The sequence below is a fragment of the Paroedura picta genome, chromosome 1, assembly GCF_049243985.1.
Source record: "Paroedura picta isolate Pp20150507F chromosome 1, Ppicta_v3.0, whole genome shotgun sequence".
NCBI lineage: Eukaryota > Metazoa > Chordata > Lepidosauria > Squamata > Gekkonidae > Paroedura > Paroedura picta.
This window is the reverse complement of record NC_135369.1, coordinates 50,567,109-50,590,303: the sequence shown is the minus strand read 5'-3', so window position 1 is coordinate 50,590,303 and position 23,195 is coordinate 50,567,109. Positions and strand designations below refer to the sequence as shown.

Below are 23,195 nucleotides of genomic sequence, written 5' to 3'. Positions count from 1 at the left end.
GAATAACGTTTGCTCTTTTCCAGTCCTCCGGGACATCTCCAGTCCTTAAAGAGGTTCCGAAGATGATGGACAAGGGCTGTGCAAGGTCTCTGGAAAGTTCTTTGAGTACTCTCGGGTGCATTTCATCTGGACCAGGGGATTTGAACTCATCCAGTGCAGCTAAATGCCTCTCGACCACCTCTCTATCCATGTTAACCTGCCACCCAGACACTATCCTTTGGCTACAGCCAGCTCTAGATGTGCCTAAACACTTTGACCTGTGGGAAAAAACAGATGTAAAATAGGCACTAAGCCTTTCTGCTTTCTCTGCATCTTTCGTTAGAGTTTGTCCATCCGCACCCAACAGCGGGTCTATTGCCTCCTTTACTTTACGTTTGCTCCTCACGTAACTGAAAAATCTTTTCTTGTTACAATGGGCTTCCCTGGCCAATCTTAGCTCACTCTCAGCTTTGGCCTTTCTGATGATTGATCTACAGTGCCTAGTAACCTGTAGGTACTCTTCTTTAGAGCTCTGTCCTTCCCTCCATTTCCTGAACATTTTCCTTTTCTTTCTTAGTTCCTCTTGAAGTTCTCTGTTCATCCAAATAGGCTTCTTAGAGCTCCTGCAGTGTTTTCGTATTTCTGGAATAGTCATTGATTGAGCATGCAATAGCTCTTGTTTGAGTAGCGCCCACCCTTCACATGCTCCCTTCCCTTCCAGCATTCTCGTCCATGGTATGACACTCATCATGTCTCTGAGTTTATTAAAGTTTGCCCTACGAAAATCCAACATCCGCGTCTGGCTACAAGCTTCCTTGGCTCCCCATCTCAAAAGGAATTCTATGAGGACATGGCCACTTCCCCCTAGGTTCCCCACCTCCTTCACCTCATCCACCAACTCTTGCCTGTTGGTCAGTATTAAGTCCAGTATTGCTGAACCTCTTGTGGGTTCATCTACCATTTGATAAATGAAATTGTCAGCCAGGCAGGTCAGAAACTTGCATGACTGAGGACGCTTCGCAGAGTTTGTTTCCCAGCACATATCTGGGAAATTGAAGTCACCCATGATGACAAGGTCCTGCCGTTTGGATATTTTCTCAAGCTGCTCACAAAGTTCAGCATCCACATCCTCTCGTTGGTCAGGCGGTCGGTAGCAGACACCAACCACCACACTGTTTGTTTTCCCCTCGCTTATTTTCACCCAGATGCTTTCCACTGTAGATATGCTCTCCTTCACTAGAATTTCCTGACAGGTAAGCCCTTTCTTCACATACAGTGCCACTCCTCCACCTCTTCGATCTATTCTGTTTTTTCTGAACAGTTCATATCCATCCACCATTACATTCCAGTCATGAGAATCATTCCACCAAGTTTCTGTGATGCCTACTAGATCATACCTTTCCATCAGCATGAGAAGTTCCAGCTCTTCCTTTTTATTGTCCATGCTTCGGGCGTTAGTATAAAGACATCTGAATCCTTTTACTTTTGGTTCCCTATGAGCTGGCCTTGCCGGTTGGGCTGCCTCCGATAGTTTTCCTTCCATACACTCCCTATGTTGATCGTCTCCGTCCCCTAGTGGCTTTAGTTTAAAGCTCTCCTGATGAATCTCCCCAGGTTCCTGCCAAACACATTCTTCCCCAGTTTCGATAAATGCAGTCCATCAGGTGCTAGTAGGCCTTCCTCAAGAAAGCCTATCCCATGGTCCCAGAAACCAAATCTCTCCTGCCGGCACCAACTACGCAGCCAGTGATTCACCTCCATTATCTTCCTCTCCCGACACATTCCTCTTCCCTTGACAGGCAAGATTGAAGAGAATACCACTTGTGCCCCCATTTGCTTGAGCTTCCTCCCCAGATCTTGATAGTCTTTTTTAATAGGAGCGATGGTATTCAGGGACATGTCATTCGTTCCCACATGGACCATCACAAATGGGTAGCGATCCGTAGATTTGAGGAGTTTGGGGATTAATCAGGGATATCTGACAATAGAAAAAATGCTAACAATGGTATTGTAAATTTCAATGGATTCCTATGACATCTCCATAATTATGGAAATACCTCACAAGAAAGTATGCCTACTCTCCCCCTTATTTTCAGCCTTTAGGGGACAGATAAAGATAGCTTTATTCAAGGCAGCATTTAATTAGTTTCAGTTCTTCTGCCTACTGGCAGTTATTAAATCATTTATTTTAAATTAGTGGTTATATTGTGGGTGTTTTATTTTTTTGTTGCTGTTTATGTTGTATGCCAACTTGATACCCGTAATGTAGAAAGGCAGCTAATAAATGTTTCAAATAAATATTGTAATGGCTATGGCAAGGTGCTAGCTAGCAAAATCCCAGAATTTGGGATTTGTTTTTTAGTGGAACTAAGTTTCAGTTTGTAAGAATGTGAATAGCTTTAAAATATTTTCCAATCATGATTTTTTAAAACCAAGATTCTGTGTATATGTGACCATCTGAAAATATTATCAGTAAAAGATAATTCGTGAAAGTTAAATGTTTTCAAGTCATTGTAATGTATTGTAAGAAACAGTTGAAATTTATTGAGATTATATAGATACTAGTAAAAAAGCCCACTGCAGTCAAAATGCAGTGGGTGTTAGGAGGGCACGCCATGAGGGCGGCAAGGCTCTGCGGGCTGGCTTTGCAAGGCCGGGTTTGTGCTGTGAGGCCGGGGGCTTGCGGGCTACCTGGAGTGCGGTAGGCTGGCAGGCCGTGGTGGAGGGCGGCGGCACCGCCGCTGGGGGCTCCTGAAGCGTGTTGCTGGCGGCGGCGGTCCCGAGGCGTCCTCCGGTGGGCCAAGGTGGCTGGGCGGGCCGAGGGGGCGATGTCCCGTGGCGGTGGCGCATCCGGCGGCAACTCAGGAGGCGGAAGTGGCTTGTTGTGGCGCGGCTGAAGCTGAGGCGGGCGCTAGATACTCACAGGTCGGCGGTCTGACAGCGGCGGCTCTCTCGGGCGGCAGCCTGATGCGGCAAGAGGCGCAAAGCGCCTCTCGCCGTGTCAGGCCGCCGGCAAAGGAGCAACTGCGAGCCGCGCTGCGCGCAGCTCACAGTTGCTTGGGGCTTGGAATGGGAGGGACCAATCGGCAGGCGCGAAGCGCCTGCTGATTGGTCCCTCCGATTGTCTGTCCGGAGGAAGGGTCCAATCCAGACCCTTCCTCATCCCAGACACAACCCGCCCCAGAACCCCTTACCGCTTTATTTAGTCCGCGGTGCTGTTGAGATATTTACATATGAGATTACGAAGTAGCAGTCAGGATAAAAACAAAGGACTTGTGAAGAATGAACAAATGGTAAGAAGCTCTGAAAAAGGCAGATTCCCTCAGTAACTACAGAGAGCTGTTTTCATGCAACAACTTCCATGTATTGTTCTTATGTTATTATGTAAACCGCCCTGAGCCCCTGGGGAGGGTGGTATATAAATAAATAAATAAACTTCTAAATTAAAGAAAAAACTAGGTAAAGCTTGGCAGGGGGGGAGAGGGTGCTGCTAAAACAAACTGGGAAGATTGCATGGCTAGGCTAGTCACCCATAGGTGTGGAGCCTGATTTATGGCCTCCTAAGGGAAATGGGGTTTTGCTTTCCTCAACAAGAAAATATTTATTCTTGAAAGTGCACATTGGATATTTCAGCAGATACATTTAGTACTTGAGCAATGGCAGTTTCATTCATGTTAATGATGATCAATTAACTTTAATTATAGTTAATGGACAGTGCGCCTGATAATGAGATGCCAGAAGAGCCATAAGAGGTTTAATTATCTTTCTATGTGCTTATTCATTCTCTTCCACCTTCTTGGTTCTTTTCTGGGCATTGTTAAAACTTTTACTAATCCATTTTTTTCTGACTTAAAGGACAGTTTCGCCTTCATATTGACACTCTGGTGTTAATTGGCAAAAATAGCTAGAGCTGGCATGTTAGTTCTGGCATTTTTTTAAAATGACTTAGTTTGCTGGCATGCCGCACATCACATATTCCTAAGTATTAAGAAAATACTTAGGATTATGTGATATGCGGCATGCCAGCACTATTTTTTTTAAAGCATTAACTTTAAACAGTTTCCTTTTGATTCAAGAGTACTATGTTTGAGGGGACCCACGTGGTGATTTCACTGGCTCCCAGTTTTGCTCATTTAGCCTACATTCATATTTAGCTGATATAGAGGGCAGCCATGTACTATCAAACTGTGTGGTACATCAGGTTTGACAGGGAAGCTGCAAACAGCCAAAAAATGAAGGTCGAGTAAGATGATAAAAGGCTGGCCACCCTTATTTATTGCAAACAGGGTATACAGTACATAATTGTTTGTTACTTTTCCCTAGTGATGCCTCTTCAACTAAGATGGCTTTTTTCTTTTTAAACTTTTTTCCAGTTTCATGCAATGGATACATTGCACAAGCACAACTATGATCTGAGCAGTGCCATTAGTGTACTGGTTCCACTGGGAGGCCCTGTTCTATGTAGAGATGAAATGGAAGAATGGTCTGCTTCAGAGGCTAGCTTGTTCGAAGAAGCCCTGGAGAAATATGGCAAAGACTTCAATGACATACGGCAAGACTTTGTAAGTGAAGCATAGCATTATTTTCTTTCCCCAGTACTTATTACAACAATTTGTTTTTCATATTATTTTTTTTTAAGTTTAAAAATATTTTGAGACAGGTAAATTACATAGGGAAGGGACCATTGCTTAGTGGCAAAACCTATTCCTTGCATATAAAAGTTCTTAGGTTGAATCCTAGGTATGTTTAGCACTGGCCCTGGAACAGTTTTGCAATGGCCCTGGAACAGTTTCGCTGATTGGAGTTAGTTACATATTTTCTATTTAAAAAAAACAACAATTATTGGGTGATAAAACCAAATATGGTTGTTGACCCACCCCCCCTTCCCAAAATGGCCATTGAGGGAGTGGGGTGGGACCCTGACCATACAAATCCTTGCTGACTGTGGCTTGTCACACATGGTAGAAACTGGAGTCCAGAGAGGTAAGTGCTCTCATTTTAATTGTGTATGTGTGTGTGTAGCAGAGCACCATAGGCCTGCCTCAGCCCTGTTATCCAGTTATCCATAGATACGGCCATGCTGATAATTATACACATTGACTTAAATGGTATCAGACCTTAAATCCACAAAGCAATGTACATATTCATGATGCTCTATCCATCTTCCCATTATTTTGGCACATCAATAGATGTTGCTATTACTGTAGGAAGAAAACCAGATTCTACTTGTCTTAATGAGCTTAAAACAGAGTTCACAGCAAACCTTTCTAAGAGAAAAAGAGATCTACATAAAAACCTGTAACCATGAAATATAAATTTGAAATATAAGTTGCTGGAAAAAAAATTCTACCTTTTTTCATTACTAGCTAATATTACAGTTTAAATCATTCAAACACTGTCTGAAGTGGTCTAGAATTGATATTGCTGAACTTATAAATTTGCACTGTTTTATCTGAGAATGACCCTACAGATCAGTTCTGAGAACTTTAATTGTAGAAAAATATGCCGCTAATGTGGCACAAGTGAATTTTAGCTGTCTAAGAGATCGTATAGCAGTGACTAGAAGCCAGAATAATTATTGTAATTATAGATCAGGTCATGATATCTTGAAGATACAGTTTTTGAGACCATGCTGGCTTGCTAAACATGCCCTCTGATTTCTTCGTTCATTTGAATTAATTGTACTGCTGCACTAAGTAATAACTGAAAACAGAAAGCCTGCTTCTCAGGAAATAGGATTAATATGTAGTGTGTTGCTGCTGGCATATTTTAAACATGTGATTCATAACAACATTGTCTTGTCTTAATGCTAGGAAATATCAGTTAAATAGGATTAATCATTGTGGTATTACTTTTACACCTTAACAGAGCACTCAGAGGGTAATTTCCTCCAGTTTTATTTTATACTAATATAAAAGAAAGCTGCCTAACTTGAAATTCCTATACTTTTTATGGGCAAGCCCAAGCAGTTGAATTGTCTCTTAGCTGGCCAGTCATGTGCCTTGTGAAGCTGTTCAAAGGAAGGCTAGTACACATAACTGGGTGATGTTAAGCAGTGACAAAAAGCTGACAGTATAGTGGGAAATGAAAAATTATTATACAGATGCTAAATATGCTCTTATGTGTTTCACAATGACTGATTATGCACGGGGCGGAAAGGCTGCACTTGCAGTGGCAGCGCAATGAGTCTAATCCCTGATTGTGCATGACACCGACATCATCCGAGGTACCATCCACAGCCCTGCTGGGCCAGCCCTGTACATAATCCTTCCCCAGCTTAATGTGTCCCTACAGGGACACCAAACACCCCTGTCAGCTTTGCAGAGCTGCAGAGCTGGACGGGGTGTTCTCCTACTCCCACACCAGTGTAAATTAGATGTCTATTTTCTATCTTACTAGCACCTGTTGGGTGGGAAACTAGCAGAGTCTCCTGTGATACATACTGGTTGTGTTAATTCAATTTTTCTTTTAGCAAATTCCATAATAGAAAATTCAGAATTTTAATTTCATTTTGACATATAAATGATATATTATGCAAAGTGGTATATAAATAGAATAAATAAATGAATTATTAATGGCCCTGCCTATTCTAGCATTTCAGTGCTATACAAATAGCAAAGGAGAAAAGTTTCTTTTGTTGCTGTAATTGCTGTCATTCAGGCAAAAGCATTGTCCTTTTAGTAGTCCCATTAACAGAAAATGAAGCTGGGAATGAAATAAGAAAATCAGTGATTTTCCTCTATGCATAAAACTGTTTTGTGTCAGGGAAAAGTGTCACCATTAGCAGAAGGAATCCATGGGATCCAGTCCTGTCAATTTACATGACCATCGATCATCTCTTTTCTCAGATGTGATGTGAATACTTCCTCCTTCGTCAGAGACAAGGCTGGCATCATGTCTTTGGGCTTCTACTATCTATATTTAGTTCTAACCTCAACAATCCAAGTTCTAACCTGCCTATAAATTATGGTACGGGGCGAGCTATGCATTGTGAGAATGATAATGCAGGCTCAAGACTCCCCCATATTTAATGCTAAAATGGGATGCAGTTCTCAAAATTTCAAGAATTGAAGAATAGGGGGGATTAGGGAATGCAGAAACTTGTAGCCCATCCAGATGTTGAACTATGTAATGTTCTGGTTCTGGTTATTTTTATGTTTGTTTGTTTGTTTTTTAACGTTTCTTATCTCATATTTTTAACTAATACAATGTGAATATTATTTTTAAAATAATGTTAAAATGTGTTTTTCAGCTACCTTGGAAGTCTCTGACTAGCATCATTGAGTATTATTATATGTGGAAAACTACAGACAGATACATACAGCAGGTAAGTATTGGTTACTTTCTCAAAAAGATTGTGTGGCAGATACAATTAGAAATTCAGATTATAACATTTAATTTAAAATATAATTAAATTTCCTTCAAACGTTACAAGATGCCTTCACAGAGGCACACATGAGTGAGAATTAGAGTATACCCAGCTGAGATGATCATGTGGAAATCACACACAGGGGAGTCACAACTGGAGTAGTAACAGAAAGCTTGTGTAACTGAAGTCAAGGCAATCCCATAACATTGAAGTCCTAAACAGAGTTAAACTCTTCAGTAGATTACTTTAATAGTAGACCAACTACCAAGCTGCTGTTGTGTTTCCAAAGAGAATACTGTAACATTCTGTATCTGCCATGCTTTTCCAGGTTTACTTATAGGATTCATGCAGATTCAGTATTTTGCTGTAAACCTGAGCTTTTCTGTTGATATTCCTTGGTCTGTTCAGATAGTTCTTGATGGTATGCATTCTTTTAGTGAAGGTCAGATAGGATGTGGGGTGTCCTCTCTTGTACCTTAGGACCAAGTAGAGAAAAGAGAAAGTGCTGCATATTTGGAATGTTCAAAGACTCCTTCTTAACTTTGAGTGTGACTTGGTAAAGATTCAGATAAGCTAGGTATCACTGATGCTGTTATTTTTGGATCAGATGAACATGACAGTATGTAAACCAAACATGGTCAGATAAATCCTAGGTGATGGCTCCCATAAGAAATTAAAATTTATTATTAATTAAATATATTATTAATTAGCAGCTTAATATAAATTTGTAGATATTATATTTGCTCTTTTCTATTAGAAACGTCTAAAAGCTGCTGAAGCAGAGAGCAAATTGAAGCAAGTTTACATACCAACTTAGTAAGTATTTCAAGCATTAATATGTTTATTAATAATGCAATATATGTAGACAACAAATCCTCTTATTGAACACACAAGCATTAATAAAACCTGTTATGCTTCAAATATTGTTAAGTCAGATAAAATGTACTGTTAAAATTCATATATTGTTATAAGTCAATAATAATGCAAATAATTTTTTTTATCTAAGAGCTAATATTCTATGGCATAGTTCTCTTATACTGCCATCCTAAGCACCAGTGTAGTTGCAGCTTCCGTGTCTCTGAGAAAATGTAATTACTGAAAATATTTTCATTTTTACTTCCATGTTAACTGTCTGAATATATGTTGGCATTTTGCAGTGTTTTTGACAGTGATGTCTCTTGTAAGTAGGTTAAACAGAACCTAATAGGTGATCCTTGTCACTTAAAACTAATACATACATGATCAATTGTCATTTTTATTTCAAGCAACAAGCCAAATCCTAGCCAAATATCCAGCAGTAATGGGAAGCCAAGTGCCATGAATGGAGCAGTTGGAACACCTCATCAGGCTCAGAATTCATTAGTGGGCCGTGCTTGTGAAAGTTGCTATGGTGAGTCAGACTATCTCTGCATCTTACGTTTCACATGTAAGCAGAGAGTGCCCATTTCCCATTGGTCCAGGGTGGGCAATCTCCAGAAGTGGGTAGAAGCTCTTCTACTAGTGGATAGGTAAAGGTAAAGGTATCCCCTGTGCAAGCACCGAGTCATGTCTGACCCTTGGGGTGACGCCCTCTAGCGTTTTCATGGCAGACTCAATACGGGGTGGTTTGCCAGTGCCTTCCCCAGTCATGACCGTTTACCCCCCAGCAAGCTGGGTACTCATTTTACCGACCTCGGAAGGATGGAAGACTGAGTCAACCTTGAGCTGGCTGCTGGGATTGAACTCCCAACCTCATGGGCAGACAGCTTCAGACAGCATATCGCTGCCTTACCACTCTGCGCCACAAGAGGCTCTAGTGGATAGAAGTTCTCAAAATTTGCAAGGGGAGGGGCTTCTCCCACTGTCCCCACTGTCCTCTGTTTGAGTACTATGATTCCAGTTTAAAAAGAAAGTTTTGATCACTTTGCTCTCTGCTGGAGAGCTTGGAGAAGAAGAAGTAGAAGAGTTGATTCTTATATACTGTTTTTTTCTACTTGGAGTCTCAAAGAGGCTTACAGTCACCTTCCCTTTCCTCTCCCCCTAACAGACCCCCCGTGAGGTGGGTGAGGCTGAGAGAGCCCTGATATTACTGCTCGCTCAGGACAGCTTTATCAGCGCCATGGCAAGGCCAAGGTTAACCAGCTGGCTGCATGTGGGGGAGTGCAGAATTGAATCCGGTTTGCCAGATTAGAAGTCCGCACTCCTAACCACTAAACCAAACTGGAGGGGCAGGGGGCTAAACTGGCTTTTAGCCCCCTCCATCTGACCATTTCTTTCTCTGGCAAGAGATGAGAGTTGACCGCCGCAAGGTCATCTTCCCTCTCTCAGAATTTTGTCCCGTTGTGAGGAGATGGCTTTTGCGAAAGCCTGAATGGCTGGATCTTTTCTGCTGTGGAGATAGAGATATTTCTATTTTTATTTGCTCTTATTTTTAGTGATGTTGGGGGGGTGGGGCTGTAGCTCAGTGATAAAGCATCTGCTTTTGCAGAAAGTCCCAGGTTCAATCCCCCAGCCTCTTTAGCTAAAAAAATCTGGAAGTAGGTAATGTGAAAGACCTCTGCCAGAGACCTTGGAGAGTCATTACCAGTCTTGAATAGACAGTGCTAACTTTGATGGACCAAGGATCTGAAGTAGTATAAGACAGTTTTGTGTGTTCAAGTGGTGCTCAGATAAAGAACACATGAATAAGAATACTTGTTTTTCTTTTAATATAATGTAGTGTAGGTCAACTGAATTTTCATTTCTTTTACTTTTAGCGACACAGTCGCATCAGTGGTATTCTTGGGGTCCCCCTAACATGCAATGTAGACTGTGTGCAACTTGTTGGATTTATTGGAAGAAATATGGGGGCCTAAAAATGCCAACATTGACAAATGAAGACAAATTTTCTTCTCAAACAACAGAGGTAGGACTGTTTATACAGATATTATTATAATATAATATATATAAAATTAGTTGTGTCGTACCTTTTTGATGTTATGCATCATTTCATGATTACTGTGCACAGTTAATTGCTTTCATAGTGAGGGTGCCAATTTTTTTTTATCACACAGATTCTTTTTCTGCATTATTTCTTTTTCTCTTGTAAAAGTTATATTGCTCTTGTTTTAGTTCAGCGGTTCTCAAACGGGGCATCAGGACCCCTTTGGGGGTAAAACGACCCTTTCACAGGGGTCACGGCAGGGCAAGCGACTTGGCGGGGAGTACACCATCCACTAAACAGCCTCTTGGGGTAGATCGAGTGTTCTTCTGTCTGGAGCAGCGGAGAAGGGCGAGATCGGCCTAGTGGGACAAGAGGCAGAACTGAACTGAGAAACCCGGGGGGGGGGGGGACAATTTATATACGATCCTGGACAATGGATCTTCATGCCATTGGTCAGTTTCAGTTCAATTTCTGTGAAAGAACGCTTGCATAATTTTATGGCTGGGGGTCACCACAACATGAGGAACTGTATCGAAGGGTCATGGCATTAGGAAGGTTGAGAACCACTGTTTTAGTTAATGATCATCATAGTATCCTTACATGACTTAGAGAGCAGTCCCAAGCAGGTCCCACTGGAATCCTCCCTGGAAGATGTTACTAGGATTGCACCCTTATGTACCTTATGTATTGTACTTGAAAAGTTACTTATATTCTGGTATTAGTCAAACAAAACTTTTCCTTCTTACACTACAGTCAGTGACCTAAGGTGGTTTCACAGAACTGGAAGAATTCATAGGGCAAAATTGATGATACACAATTTAAAAATATTCATTGGTAGTGTTGTTGTTGTTTAACTTGCCAAGACTGCAGGTCTGTTTAATCCAGTATTCTGTTTTGAACAGAAGCTAGCCTAATGCCTCTGGATGCTACAGTTGAGTTAGAGATACATTTACGGCTCTTTTGAAACTGAGCAGAATTGTTCTTCCGGTTTTGTTTCTGTTTGTGGAGGCATGAAAATTAAGGGGAGGGGGGTAACTTAAAAGAATGTAATTTTTTAATTTATGATTAAACCTAGTGCTCAACAACATAAAACATACATATAAAATCACACTGTTTGGCATTACTCCATTACTAAACTAGGCATGTGCAGTCCCCAACATATTTGGACCACTTTGTGTTCAGAGAGACCCAATTCAGGCCATTTAAAACCCATCCAAACAGCTGTTCAGATTCAGGGATGGCCAAATAGTTTCACAGCTATCCAAATAATTTTGGCCATTAGTCAATGGGAATTTCCCTGTTTCCATCTTTTCTGAGGACTGGGGGTGGGGGGGTGTTGAGTTAAAGGCTCCAGTGCAGCTTCAGGAACCTCTTCTCTAAAGACACCCCCTCCCCAGGTTTCAAGAGGATTGGGGAAGGAGATCCAATTCTATGGTCATCCAAAGAGAGTGTCCCTATCCTGCCCCATCCTAACCTAAGATGGGGAAGATTCTCAACTTCAGACTTGGGATCATAGGATATAATGGGGCCAGAAGGGGACACCCTCTTTAGGTATCCCTAGAATTAGACCCCAAGTTCCAATCTTCTTGAAATTTGTGGGGGTCTTTAGAGAAGATGGTCCTGAAGCCACACTGAAGGTTTGGAGCCTCTAAGTCAACCCCCCCCCCCCCAGGCCACAGAGAAGATGGAAAGTGAAAGTTGTCATTGACTTTAATGGAAACTTGAACTTTAACAAAGCAGGGGAGTTTCTCACTTAGGTCTAGCATGCAGGTGCCACCCTCCAGGAAGAAGATGATGGGAATAAACAGGAATTACAGCTCATCTTCACACAGAGCGGTTCCCATCACCTCCCCTGGAGAAAAAGGATGCATGCCAGAGCTGCAGTGGGGAGCTGTGGCTGGCTATCTCAGCAATGCTGGGTTCTAGCTTCCAGGTGAGAACTGGAGGCCCACTGAAATAACACCACAGAGCTGACCTGAATTCCTTGGGGAGGAGGGGATGCCTGTTTATTGCTGGGGAGGGGACCTCAAGGGATGCCAGCCTCCAGGTGGTACCTGGAGACCCACTGAAATTACGCCACAGCACAGAGAGAGAGAGAGGAGGGGATGCCAATTCTAGGGGCACCAAAAGAGGGTGTCCCCTTCTGGCCACCTTATATCCTACAGAGCTCATACTGTAGCAGAAAATCTTTTCACCCATAGGATAGAATGCAGCAGGATGGTGACATCCTCTTTGAGTGATCCTAGAATTAGATCCCCTGATCCAATCCTCTTGAAACTTTTTTTTTGGGGGGGGGGGATTAGAGAAGAGGTTCCTGAAGCCACACTGAAAGTTTGGAGTCTCTAACTCAAACCCCTGCCACCCCAGGCCTCGGAAAAGACAGAAGTTATAGAATCATAGATTCATAGAGCTGGAAGGGGCCATACAGGCCATCTAGTACAACCCCCTGCTCTACGCAGGACCAGCCCTAAGCATCCTAAAGCATCCAAGAAAAGTGTGTATCCAACCTTTGCTTGAAGACTGCCAGTGAGGGGGAGCTCACCACCTCCTTAGACAGCCTATTCCACTGCTGAACTACTCTGACTGTGAAAAATTTTTTCCTGATATCAAGCCTATATCATTGTACTTGTAGTTTAAACCCATTACTGCGTGTCCTCTCCTCTGCAGCCAACAGAAACAGCATCCTGCCCTCCTCCAAGTGACAACCTTTCAAATACTTAAAGAGGGCTATCATGTCCCCTCTCAACCTCCTTTTCTCCAGGCTGAACATTCCCAGGTCCCTCAACCTATCTTCATAGGGCTTGGTCCCTTGGCCCCAGATCATCTTCGTCGCTCTCCTCTGTACCCTTTCAATTTTATCTACATCCTTCTTGAAGTGAGGCCTCCAGAACTGCACACAGTACTCCAGGTGTGGTCTGACCAGTGCTGTATACAATGGGACTATGACATCTTGTGACTCCCATTGACTTTAATGGTGCCATTGACTTCAATGGCCAAAATGTTTTGGATGGCTGTGTTTCAGCCATACAAATCTATGACCATTGGTGTTTCAGACCATTTTGTGCCTAAATCAAGCCTGATTGGGGCTATTTTTGGACGAAACAATCCAAAGCGCAAATGCCTACTGCAAACTACTGAGACACACAAACATACCCTGAAACAGTTGGGGAAAGTTGGAAGTCTGCAGCAGGAGAGGAAACTGGTGAAAAAATCCTGCCCCTTCTGTTAGCAGAAATTCTCCACAGGACCCAATCTGAATGTATATTATTTGTATAGAAACATTCTCATATATTATACATTCTAAGTTAATAAAGTCTTGTCTTAAAAAGTATTCCCCCCCAGTAATTCTCAAAATTTCTATTTGTTTCCACTAGACAAATTTGAAACATGTTTTTGTCTCAAGTATTCTGGATCTTCCCACCCCTGGTCTTCACAACCCTAATTAGAACATAATGTTAATGGCTTGTCCCTGTTTATATCCACTAAATTATATTCATAAGTATGTACCTTCTGAACATGAAACTGTATAGTTATTGGGTTAATGGTCATTGATAGGTCATGATTTGTTAATGACACACTAAAATAAGTGAAATTGTTTGCTAACAAATGCTAGCTCTGCTTTTGATCTTCTCAGACTCAAATCTGTACTGTGTGAAAGGAGATGTCATACCGAATCCTAATTATATGTTCCAATTTTTATTTTTGTTTCAGGATCCGTGTATTAGAACACACATGTCACGACAGGCAACACAGGGAATACCAGTCCGGAACACAGGCAGCCCCAAATCTGCTGTGAAGACACGTCAGTCTTTCTTCCTTCATACCACATACTTGACTAAACTTGCCCGCCAGGTCTGCAGAAATACCCTTCAATTGAAACGGGCTGCAAGAAGACCCTTTGTCCTTATTAACTGTGCTGCCATTAGGGCAGAATGTAAGATGTTTTTAAATTCTTAGTTCATTGTGCCATTGCTCCAACCACTTTCTGTCGTCCTTTCCTCCACCCCTTTTTTGCAATAAACACATTTTTTTTCTGTCTATATCCCATTTGTGTTAATTTCTTTCTAAATTTTTATTTTCATTTGTCTGGCTTGTCACCAAAGAGAGTTTGCTGAAAATACTGTAAGTTCTAGAAAAAAGATTTAATACTTATTGAATAATAAAATAGGTTTTAAAAAAGCAGATATTTATGAACATTAGTTTTGTCTGCCTACCTCATCCTATTGTCATATATTTCTTTTAACATTAGTATTTAATTTGTCTGGTGGAAAATTGTTTCATATCCCATTAAACATAAACCATAGTTTGGGTGACACATGAGAGTGCTTTCAAATTGGCTATGGAACCAATCCTGTATTGTATTACTGTGGTTAGATGGAAGTAAAAATGACAGCAGAGTGTCACAGTTCATGGCATCATACCATTGGACTGGCAATATCCCTCTACCTTGAGAAGGAGCAGTGGGCAAGTAAAAAATCCTTTTATGTGTGACTAAGCATAGAAGAAATGTACATAGGAAGGGTTGTCTCGATAAATTTCTCTAAAGGCTTTTGGGCCCAAAAGTTCATAAAACTGTAGCTTCCTCAGTCTACTTGCAGGTAGGCGTGAAGGGAAAGCTACAGACTGGCATTTGTTTTTTGGGCTATTTTGAGAATGCTTTTCCACATTAAGTCTTCCTCCTTTCAGTAATGTGTAAGGCTGCTTTTCTGATGTTCTCTTTTCTGATACTTCCTTAGCACTGGTTGATAGTTGGTTGAATCTTCTACCTTTGCTCCACAAGCACGTCTCCCCATGTCCTGTGGGGGCAGTCATCCACAGCAGAGTTCCCTTCCTCTCACAGAAGACACTTTGGAGCTCACTGAATAGCATTGGAATTACAGAAATGCCTAGTGCTAGGGGAGGCTGTTTTCTCAGCCTTTGCAGTGCCTACAGAGAAGAGCAAACAGAGCAAAGGCATAGGATCCAAGCCTATGTATGGAGAAGGATAAGGAAGTCTAGATAGAGAGGAGCAATTCACTGTGAGGATGCTGTCTTCTGCAGCAGGCCAGTGTCAAGCTTAATTTCTAGCCTGCTGTGAACAGCGGTGTTGCAGACCTGAATGGCTTTTCTGAGGTGCCTCTGTCTGCCTAGCTCTTTTCATGTCAGGGAACACTTGTTTTCACAATGCATGCGTTTTACAACTTGCATTGTGTTTGTTTGCACTTTGCTTATGTGAAAGATAGTGGTGCTTTTATTGAATGATTTTCCCCCCCAGGCTGGTGCTCAGAAATGAAAAAGGATATTAGAAACAAAACTCCTTGCCCACATTGTGTAAGCATTACAACATTTAGGCAGACCTCTTGTTACCCCTCAATTTCAGGGGAAAATGCATGTTTTTGTGAATGTTGTGCATCATCTCCCCTCCCCATTATATGGCGGAGAAACACTTTCTGCCCAATGGGGGTCTGCATTTCCAATCAGTGGGCCTTTGGCTCTGGCTGATTTATTCAGAAGCACAGAGAAGAAGATCGTTCCAATTCATAGCAAGGGTAGCGGGAGTTAGGAGATTCAATCTCCAGTTAGGAAATTCAATCTACCAAGTTTTGCTAATATGCATTCTTCTTTCATTTCAGAAATGCCATCTTGTTCACCTTGTGTTAACTAAATTGAAAGAGACAGAGATGAAAGCTCAGTTGCTTAAGTACATTAGTGGTTTTGATATGTTCCTGTCTCTGTAATGCTTATTTTTGTTAACTAACTTGAAAGTTTCAGCTGCCATTTAATAAATATTCCCTTATATTATGCCATCTAATGAATGTTCTCCTACAAACTGGCTAACAAAAACAATGGCTGATACAATAGATTTTGATTTACACACTTTGGTAGCTTATTCCCATTAACCCCATCACAAATGAGAAAGGTGAGTTTTAGTAGTATTGTAGTTCTTCCTACCTTTGTAGACTTGAAAGTGGGTACAGTGTCCACTTGAATATTATTATTTTGATATGTACAGAGCATGTCTTTTTATCTACCACTAATGTGATTATGCATCCAAATAGCACTTTGAAGTCAGTTGTACACTAAAAAATTGTGTACTCTATGCCATACGGTTGTGTTTTATAGTTCAGCTAGCAAGAAAGCCCATTGCAAGAAGGAATGCAATGGGCACTAGGACCCAGGGGACACTGGGAAATGCAGATCTCTCTCTGTGTGTCTCTCTCTCCCTCTTACTTCACCTCGCAGCAGAAGGCATAGCAGGTAATTAGGGCTGGTTTGTAGGAGGGAAGGAGAGCTGGTGTGCAGTTTGGGGAAGCTCTCTGTCTTTCTCTCTCCCCCTCCGTCGCAGCAGGGGTGGCTCTCTCTGTCTCTGTCAGCAGCTTGGGGCAGCTCTCTCTGTGTCTCTTTCTGCCTCCCTCGCAGTAGGAGGGATAGGAGGGAATGAGGGCTTGTGTTCGGTCTGGCAGGGCTCTGTGTATCTCTCTCTGTCTCTGGCATGTCTGAGAGAAATGCGGCTAGCATCCAGGGAGGGAGGACGGGAGCTGTAGGGGCAGGGCCCTATTCCAATTGGCCCTATTCCAACTTGGACAGCTGGAAATGTTCCACCCCTGAGGCTGTTTCACAAATACATAGGGGAACCATGGATAAGGATATTTAACAGTCTGTTGCAACTGATTTTAGATTAAAATCCCTGAAGATTTTCCTTTTTTAAAAAAAATTGCCCAGTTATATGCTAGAAACAGGCATTATTATATATGTATTTTTGACACATCAGTTTATTCCCCACTTTCATTTTATATTCCTCGAGACTGCATTATATAGATACAATCCTGCAAAACCTATAGCTCCTGAATGATTCATTCATATCCAGACTTTAAGAAAATGTTTCTAGAAAACCAGATTTATGCACTAAGACCTTAAAATATCATCAGTCTACACTCTTATGAATTGCCAGTTTCCATGGGGTATATATGGTGTACAAAAGTAGTACAGATTTTTTTTTGATGCCCAGTCCTAACTACAAAAACTATTCATGCCTTCTGTATATTTGTTTTTAATTGACGGGCCTGTTTTAAGAGGGCTGCTGCATTTTCTAAGAATTGCAGTAGTTTGTTCAGTGTTGCAAAAGTGTACTGTTCATCTGACTTAATAAGTACCAAACCAGAGTCTGCTACTTCTCTGTCATGCTGTGGGTTGCAGAGCCATGCTGAAGACGGCCTTCATGAGCATTGGGGTGGGGTTGGGGGAATTGCAGGGCCCAATGGGAGGATGTGCTGGAATCCTTTTGCTAGATGATTTCAGTTAATGTTGTAACTGAACTAAGTATTTTAATGGATTTGAAAGCTACCTTAACTAATCATCCCTTGGAGTGTGGCTTGTGAAAGAAACATCTGCAGATTATGGGTCAAGCATGGTAAAGAAATGCTTCCTAAGTGACAGAGGATGAGTGTGAGCTTGCAGTACTGAGAGCAAAGAAATATTGTTCAAGCCAAAGGTACTGTGGCAGTTGTTGCGGCTGCCATTCCTTGCTACCATCACCTTCAGTTACATTGTTGTTGTTTTAATTCACTCCACAGATGCATTAAGAAATGAAATTATGAGTGATGTTCTTGGGAGAGTAACAGGGAGAATATTGGAAGATAAAGAAAAGGAATGTGACTTAAAGAGCAGGAACCAGGATTGAAACAAGCTCCTCCTGGATATAATGCAGCATCCAAATAATGTAACAGTACCAAGAAATTTAAAGTATACTTAGGGTGACTGGTACAATTCAATTTTTAAAGAGTGGAGGGACTTTTCCCCCACTAGAGTACATCTTATAAATTGTATATCATACAATTATCTTCTCATATACTTATAGAATAATTCCTGAAGGAGAGGTCCATGGTTGGCTACGAACCTTGATGACTAAAGAGAACCTTGACATCCAGAAACAGTAAACCTCTGAATACCAGTTTTAGTGGGGCTTGGCCTCTACACCCTGTTGGTTGGCCCTCCAGGGAACACTGGTTTGATTCAGCAGAGCTCTTCTTATGATCTTCATAGAAAACAAGAACATGAAGAGTCCCGCTGGAGCAAACCCAGAGGTACACCTAAATCAGCATCCTCTTTCACATCGTTGCCCCCCCCCCCCCACACACACACAAATAAACTAATGAATGCAGAGTGAAGAAGTAATGTAATATTATTTCATAGAAAATTGCTAAGCTGCACTAGGAGCCCAGTATTCTGTCACTTCTCATTTGAAAAGATAGTAAATTATATGCTGGCAACACTTATTTGTTATCTGGTTTGGTTGTTACAGGTGCTGCACATTTGCTCACCTGGTTATATTAAAAATGAGCAAAACTGCTTGGGAAATGGAGGGATGGGTTTGAGTATCAAGCACAACAAGCCAGCCAGTCAGTTCTCCACAGCCTGATTATATTTCTGGATTTGTTGCTCTTCTATCTTCTCATGCAGCCCCATATTGGGAGTGCACCTGCGCATAACAGCTGCGGACATTTTGTTTCTAACTTTAAAATTCCAAAGTGAGAGCGCCCTACCTCTTTTGGAACTGGCACATGCATAGACTACCCAGTATATCACATCCTCCGAAGGCAGGTGACCCTTCCCCTCACGGACTCTCCATTGGATAGAATGGAGAGATGGGGGCACCTTCTTTTGGGACCCCGGGATGTGGACCCTGTTGTCCAATTGTTGTGAAATTCGGTGGGGGGTCAGGGAAGAGCCTCCTTGAGCTATCCTGAAAATTTAGAGGCTGTAACTGGAAATGCCACCCCCACAGGCCTTGGGAAAGGAGGAAATGCCGGACTTCCCATTAAAGTCAATGACGCCATTTACATTAATGGGCAGCCACTGAAGCCAAAGCGGTCTGGATTCTTCTTCAGTGGGGAAAGTCCTCCATACTGGTTCGGTTATACATCTACTGCTCCTTGCAGGGCTGTGCAAATTAGCATGCCTTCTGGGATCATGGTAGGCAGACCCCTCTAGTTCTGTTGCCCTGTGCACTCCGAGCAGGATCTTGGAAGCTTAGCTCCTTGATCTGTAAAACAAAACTAAGCAAAAAAGTCAAGAGAGAGAGAGAGAGAGAGAGCACATGGAATGTGCAAAATCCCCCCATTAAGACAACACCAGTGCACCATTTCCCCCCCCCCACCACCATTTTAACGCCCTTGCTGATGGAGTGGGGGAGCAAGCAATGGCAGCCATTGTGGATCCCACAGTCCTCAGCTGGTCCTTCGCAAGGCCAAACTGTAGCCAGGGTGCAAGAAAAGAAGTCACAGTCCCTGCCACCCTGCCAAAATAGCCATAGGGAGTCCAGTTCCTCCCCATCCCAAAGTGAAGACACGGATTCCTCATCCATTAGAGGGAGCAAGTGCTCCAGAAAGAGAAAAAGATCCCTTTTAAAATCTAGGAGAGCAGCATCCTCTTCTAGCAGGAGACCAAAGAAACGTCTCAAAAAGCACAGAGATACCCATCAACGTTTAGAGGCAGAAAGGGAGGGTCTTCAGTCAGCAGCTACATGGTTTACAGTAGCTCCTGACAAGGATGGGGAATGGTTGGCAGCAGATTCTGACTCCAAAGAAATCTCCACCAGACTTTTTCAAGCAGAACATTTTCAAAGACTTTTGAAAAAGGTCACTAAAAGTCTCAATGATGAGGAGGAGATTGTGACCAGCTCTGCTTCAGGTAAAACCAGGAGATTAGCTAATTTGGATAAATTGACTATGCCCAATAAGTTGACAGTATGCCCATTTGCTGATGATTTGAAGACATTATGAAAGCTGAATGGGCAATTCCCAACTGTGGGATGTCCTTACATGCTGTAGTCAGAAGGTTTTATATGCTTCCAGAGGAAACCATGCAGGATCTAAAAATCCCATTGGTTGATACTCTTGGGGTAGGTATGCTATCAGGAGCAGTACTAACCAAAGATGGAGCTAATATCCTAAACGATCCTGTAAATAGAAAAAATGAGACTCTGTTAAAGAAAGCTTACCTATCAGAGCAGATGCAGTTCTTTCTAATTTTGCCAGATTGGCAAGATGACTTGTCGCAAGATCCAGAGCCAGACCCCCTAAGGTTGAGAAGGGCTCTATTAAAGATCAAAAGAGCCTGACAGTTCGCTGCAGATGCCTCACAAGATGCATTGCAGTTCTCAGTCAGGACACAAAGGGCCAATGTCGTAGCCAGACGTAATCTCTGGCTTAAACACTGGAAAGTGGATATCCTATCAAAATCTAATCTGGCAATGGAAAAATATTCAGGCAGACTTCTTTTTTGAGGAAGGTGCCTTATACAAAGTCTTAGTAGAGACCAAAGAGAAGAAAAAAGCTATGCCATCAACTTTTTCTCATAAGGATAAGGAATTTTTTAAAAGTCCTTTCATTCATACAAGTCTCAAAGTGCCCACAGTTTCAGAAGAAGACGTTCCCTCCCATATCAGTCTAGATACCAGAGACCCCAGTATCAAACCAACAAACAAAGGAATGGAAATACAACATCCAAAAAAATCTGCAGCGTGATGCCAGAATAGGAGGCTAGCTCCAGAATTTTCTTCCTGCATGGAAACAGACCACCTGAGACAAGTGGGTCCTGTAAATTGTGAAGCACAGCTACAAAGTACAGTTGTTCAGCCCCTCCCCCCACAAGTTTGTGTCATCCTCCTCAGCAAAACATCATATAAATAAGGTTCCTTCTCCTCTGGGCAAATTCCCCCAATATATTTTACCCTCCTCAATATTTTGTGTTACAAAGATGGTGAAAAGCAGATATATTATGAAAAGGAGTTGGTTTTCATGTTAATATTGCTGTTAATGGTTTTTCAACTATTAAAAAGGTTAAATGATCCATCAAGTTTGTTGAATAAGAACATTATTGGTTGGAGCTTGGCTATTCCAGGCCTGGAAGGGTCAGCCTACTATGATCCCAGAAGGCATGCTAATTTGCATAGCTCTGCAAGGAACAGTAGGAGGTATGACCTAACCAGTATGGATGACTTAGCCCCACTGAAGAGAAGAAACCTTCAGGTAGGCCAATGTTTCGTTCTCAGATATTCTCAAAGGCAAGAGAGTGCTGATTCAGATAGACAATTCCTCAACAATATACTGTTGCAACAAGCTTGGAGGCATGGAGTCCCAAATGCCTTGCCTAGAAGCAATAGCAATTTGGGAAGTAACTGTAACTATCATGGCTATTCCCAAAGGCAGCCATATAGTAGGGCCTTTAAATAGAGAGGCAGATAATCTGAGTGTATAATACCAGTTACACATGGTCTGTCCAGGACAATTATATCACAGTGATTTTTGTTCACCACAGGAAAATCCAAGAAGACACAAGAGTTCTAGTAGGGGATGCATTCCAGATCCCTTGGTTAGGCATGCTGTTTTATGCATTCCCCCCTTCCCTCTCCTAAACAAAGTGATAGGGGAAATGATAGCCTGGTGGCTCCTTTCTGGCTCTGCCAGATCTGGTTTTCAGAGCTGCTATGCTTAGCGAGTAATAAACACATTCCGTTTCTCACCCCCTCACCACTGCTGATGCCTGGTCCTCCACTGCATAATAAAGCTACATTTAATGGTGTGGTGGATCCAACTTTAGGGCACTCCTTCTCTCAAGGGATCCAGATATTCTGTAGATAAAATTTGAGTTCTGGGCATCTGCTAAAAAGGAATGCCCTTTTACTTGCCTGTAGTTTTCAGTTTTGGAATACCTGCTCTCCTTAGTGCAGGCCAGTTTGACAGTGTCTTTGTTGAAGACACATCTGGCAATTATTGCTGCTTTTCATGAGAACGTGCTGGGGACTACTGTTTTTGCCCTTACACTAACTTAGCATTTTTTGAAAGGACTGCCCAATGACTTTCTCCCTACACCCCTAGTATTAGCCAGCCTGATGAAACCTTCCTTTTAGCCTTTAGCCTCCTGTTGCTTAGTGTTACTCTACAGGAAGATAGCATTCTTCAGCCAAGAGAGTTGGTGAACTGTCAGAATTTAGAGTTGATCTGCCTTCCTTGAGATTGTGTTACACCCTAATCTAGATTTCCTTCCTGAGGTAGCTTCCCAATTCCATCTGGCACAGGAAATTGTCCTATAAATATTCTTGCCTACTTTGAGATCACAGGCAGAAAAAGCCCTGCATACACTTGTTCCTAGGAGAACCTCCCCAGTTATTTAGAAAGAACCAAGAAGTTTCATAAGGACAAAACACTGTTTATTAGTTACTGGAGTCTCAACAATGGCAAAGCTGTTTCAGGCCAGTCCTGATAGATAGTGGCTGCCATCTATTCCTACTATAGGGCAGCTGGTGATCCATGTCCACTCAGTCTTAAAGTGCATTCCATTCAAGCACAGGGATCATCTGCCACTTTTCACCTATGGGTTCATCTTCTGGATCATCTTCACTGGCAGTATTCAAGCAAAGGTTGGATATACACTTTTCTTGGATGCTTTAGGATGTTTTGGGCTGATCCTGCGTTGAGCAGGGGGTTGGACTAGATGGCCTGTATGGCCCCTTCCAACTCTATGATTCTATGATTCTATATCTGCAAAACAGTAATCTGGTCAACAGGGGACACGTTTTTGAAGCACTACACTTAGACCTTCAGGCAAGGGAAAAAGCAGATGTGGGCAAGGCTAATCTACAGGTTCTATTGCAGTGAGACTCACCACACCTACTCTGGTAAGTAGCTCACTAATGATCCCAGTGTGGCACTGCACAAGAAGACAGAAGATGAAAACAGAGTTGCATTTAACAGTAACTTTTGTTCATTGACATCTTCTGTGCAGATACACATTCCCTTTCACCTCCCCTGTATGAGCTCTCACAGGGTCTATTATGCCATGGAAGGGGGTTTGCAGTAGCTTAATGGGAACTGAGGGGAAAGGGTGCCTGTCTTCAGAGCACATGACACATGTGGGAATCCTGTGCATGCATCAACTCTGGAACAGCCAGAGTGCCCTCACTCT

At 42.3% G+C, this 23,195-nt stretch overlaps 1 protein-coding gene across 5 annotated transcripts in view; it reads left to right on the top strand.

Moving 5' to 3' along the window:
- The window catches only part of MTA3 (metastasis associated 1 family member 3), a 201,811-nt gene that overhangs the window by 101,750 nt on the left and 76,866 nt on the right, over positions 1-23,195 (top strand). For all 5 annotated transcript variants that reach the window (XM_077337772.1, XM_077337807.1, XM_077337780.1 and 2 more), the window contains 6 exons: positions 4,353-4,541; positions 7,232-7,306; positions 8,106-8,164; positions 8,614-8,738; positions 10,084-10,232; positions 13,962-14,184. In XM_077337772.1, the coding sequence (XP_077193887.1) occupies positions 4,353-4,541; positions 7,232-7,306; positions 8,106-8,164; positions 8,614-8,738; positions 10,084-10,232; positions 13,962-14,184 (820 nt within the window). The remainder of the gene's footprint in view (positions 1-4,352; positions 4,542-7,231; positions 7,307-8,105; positions 8,165-8,613; positions 8,739-10,083; positions 10,233-13,961; positions 14,185-23,195) is intronic.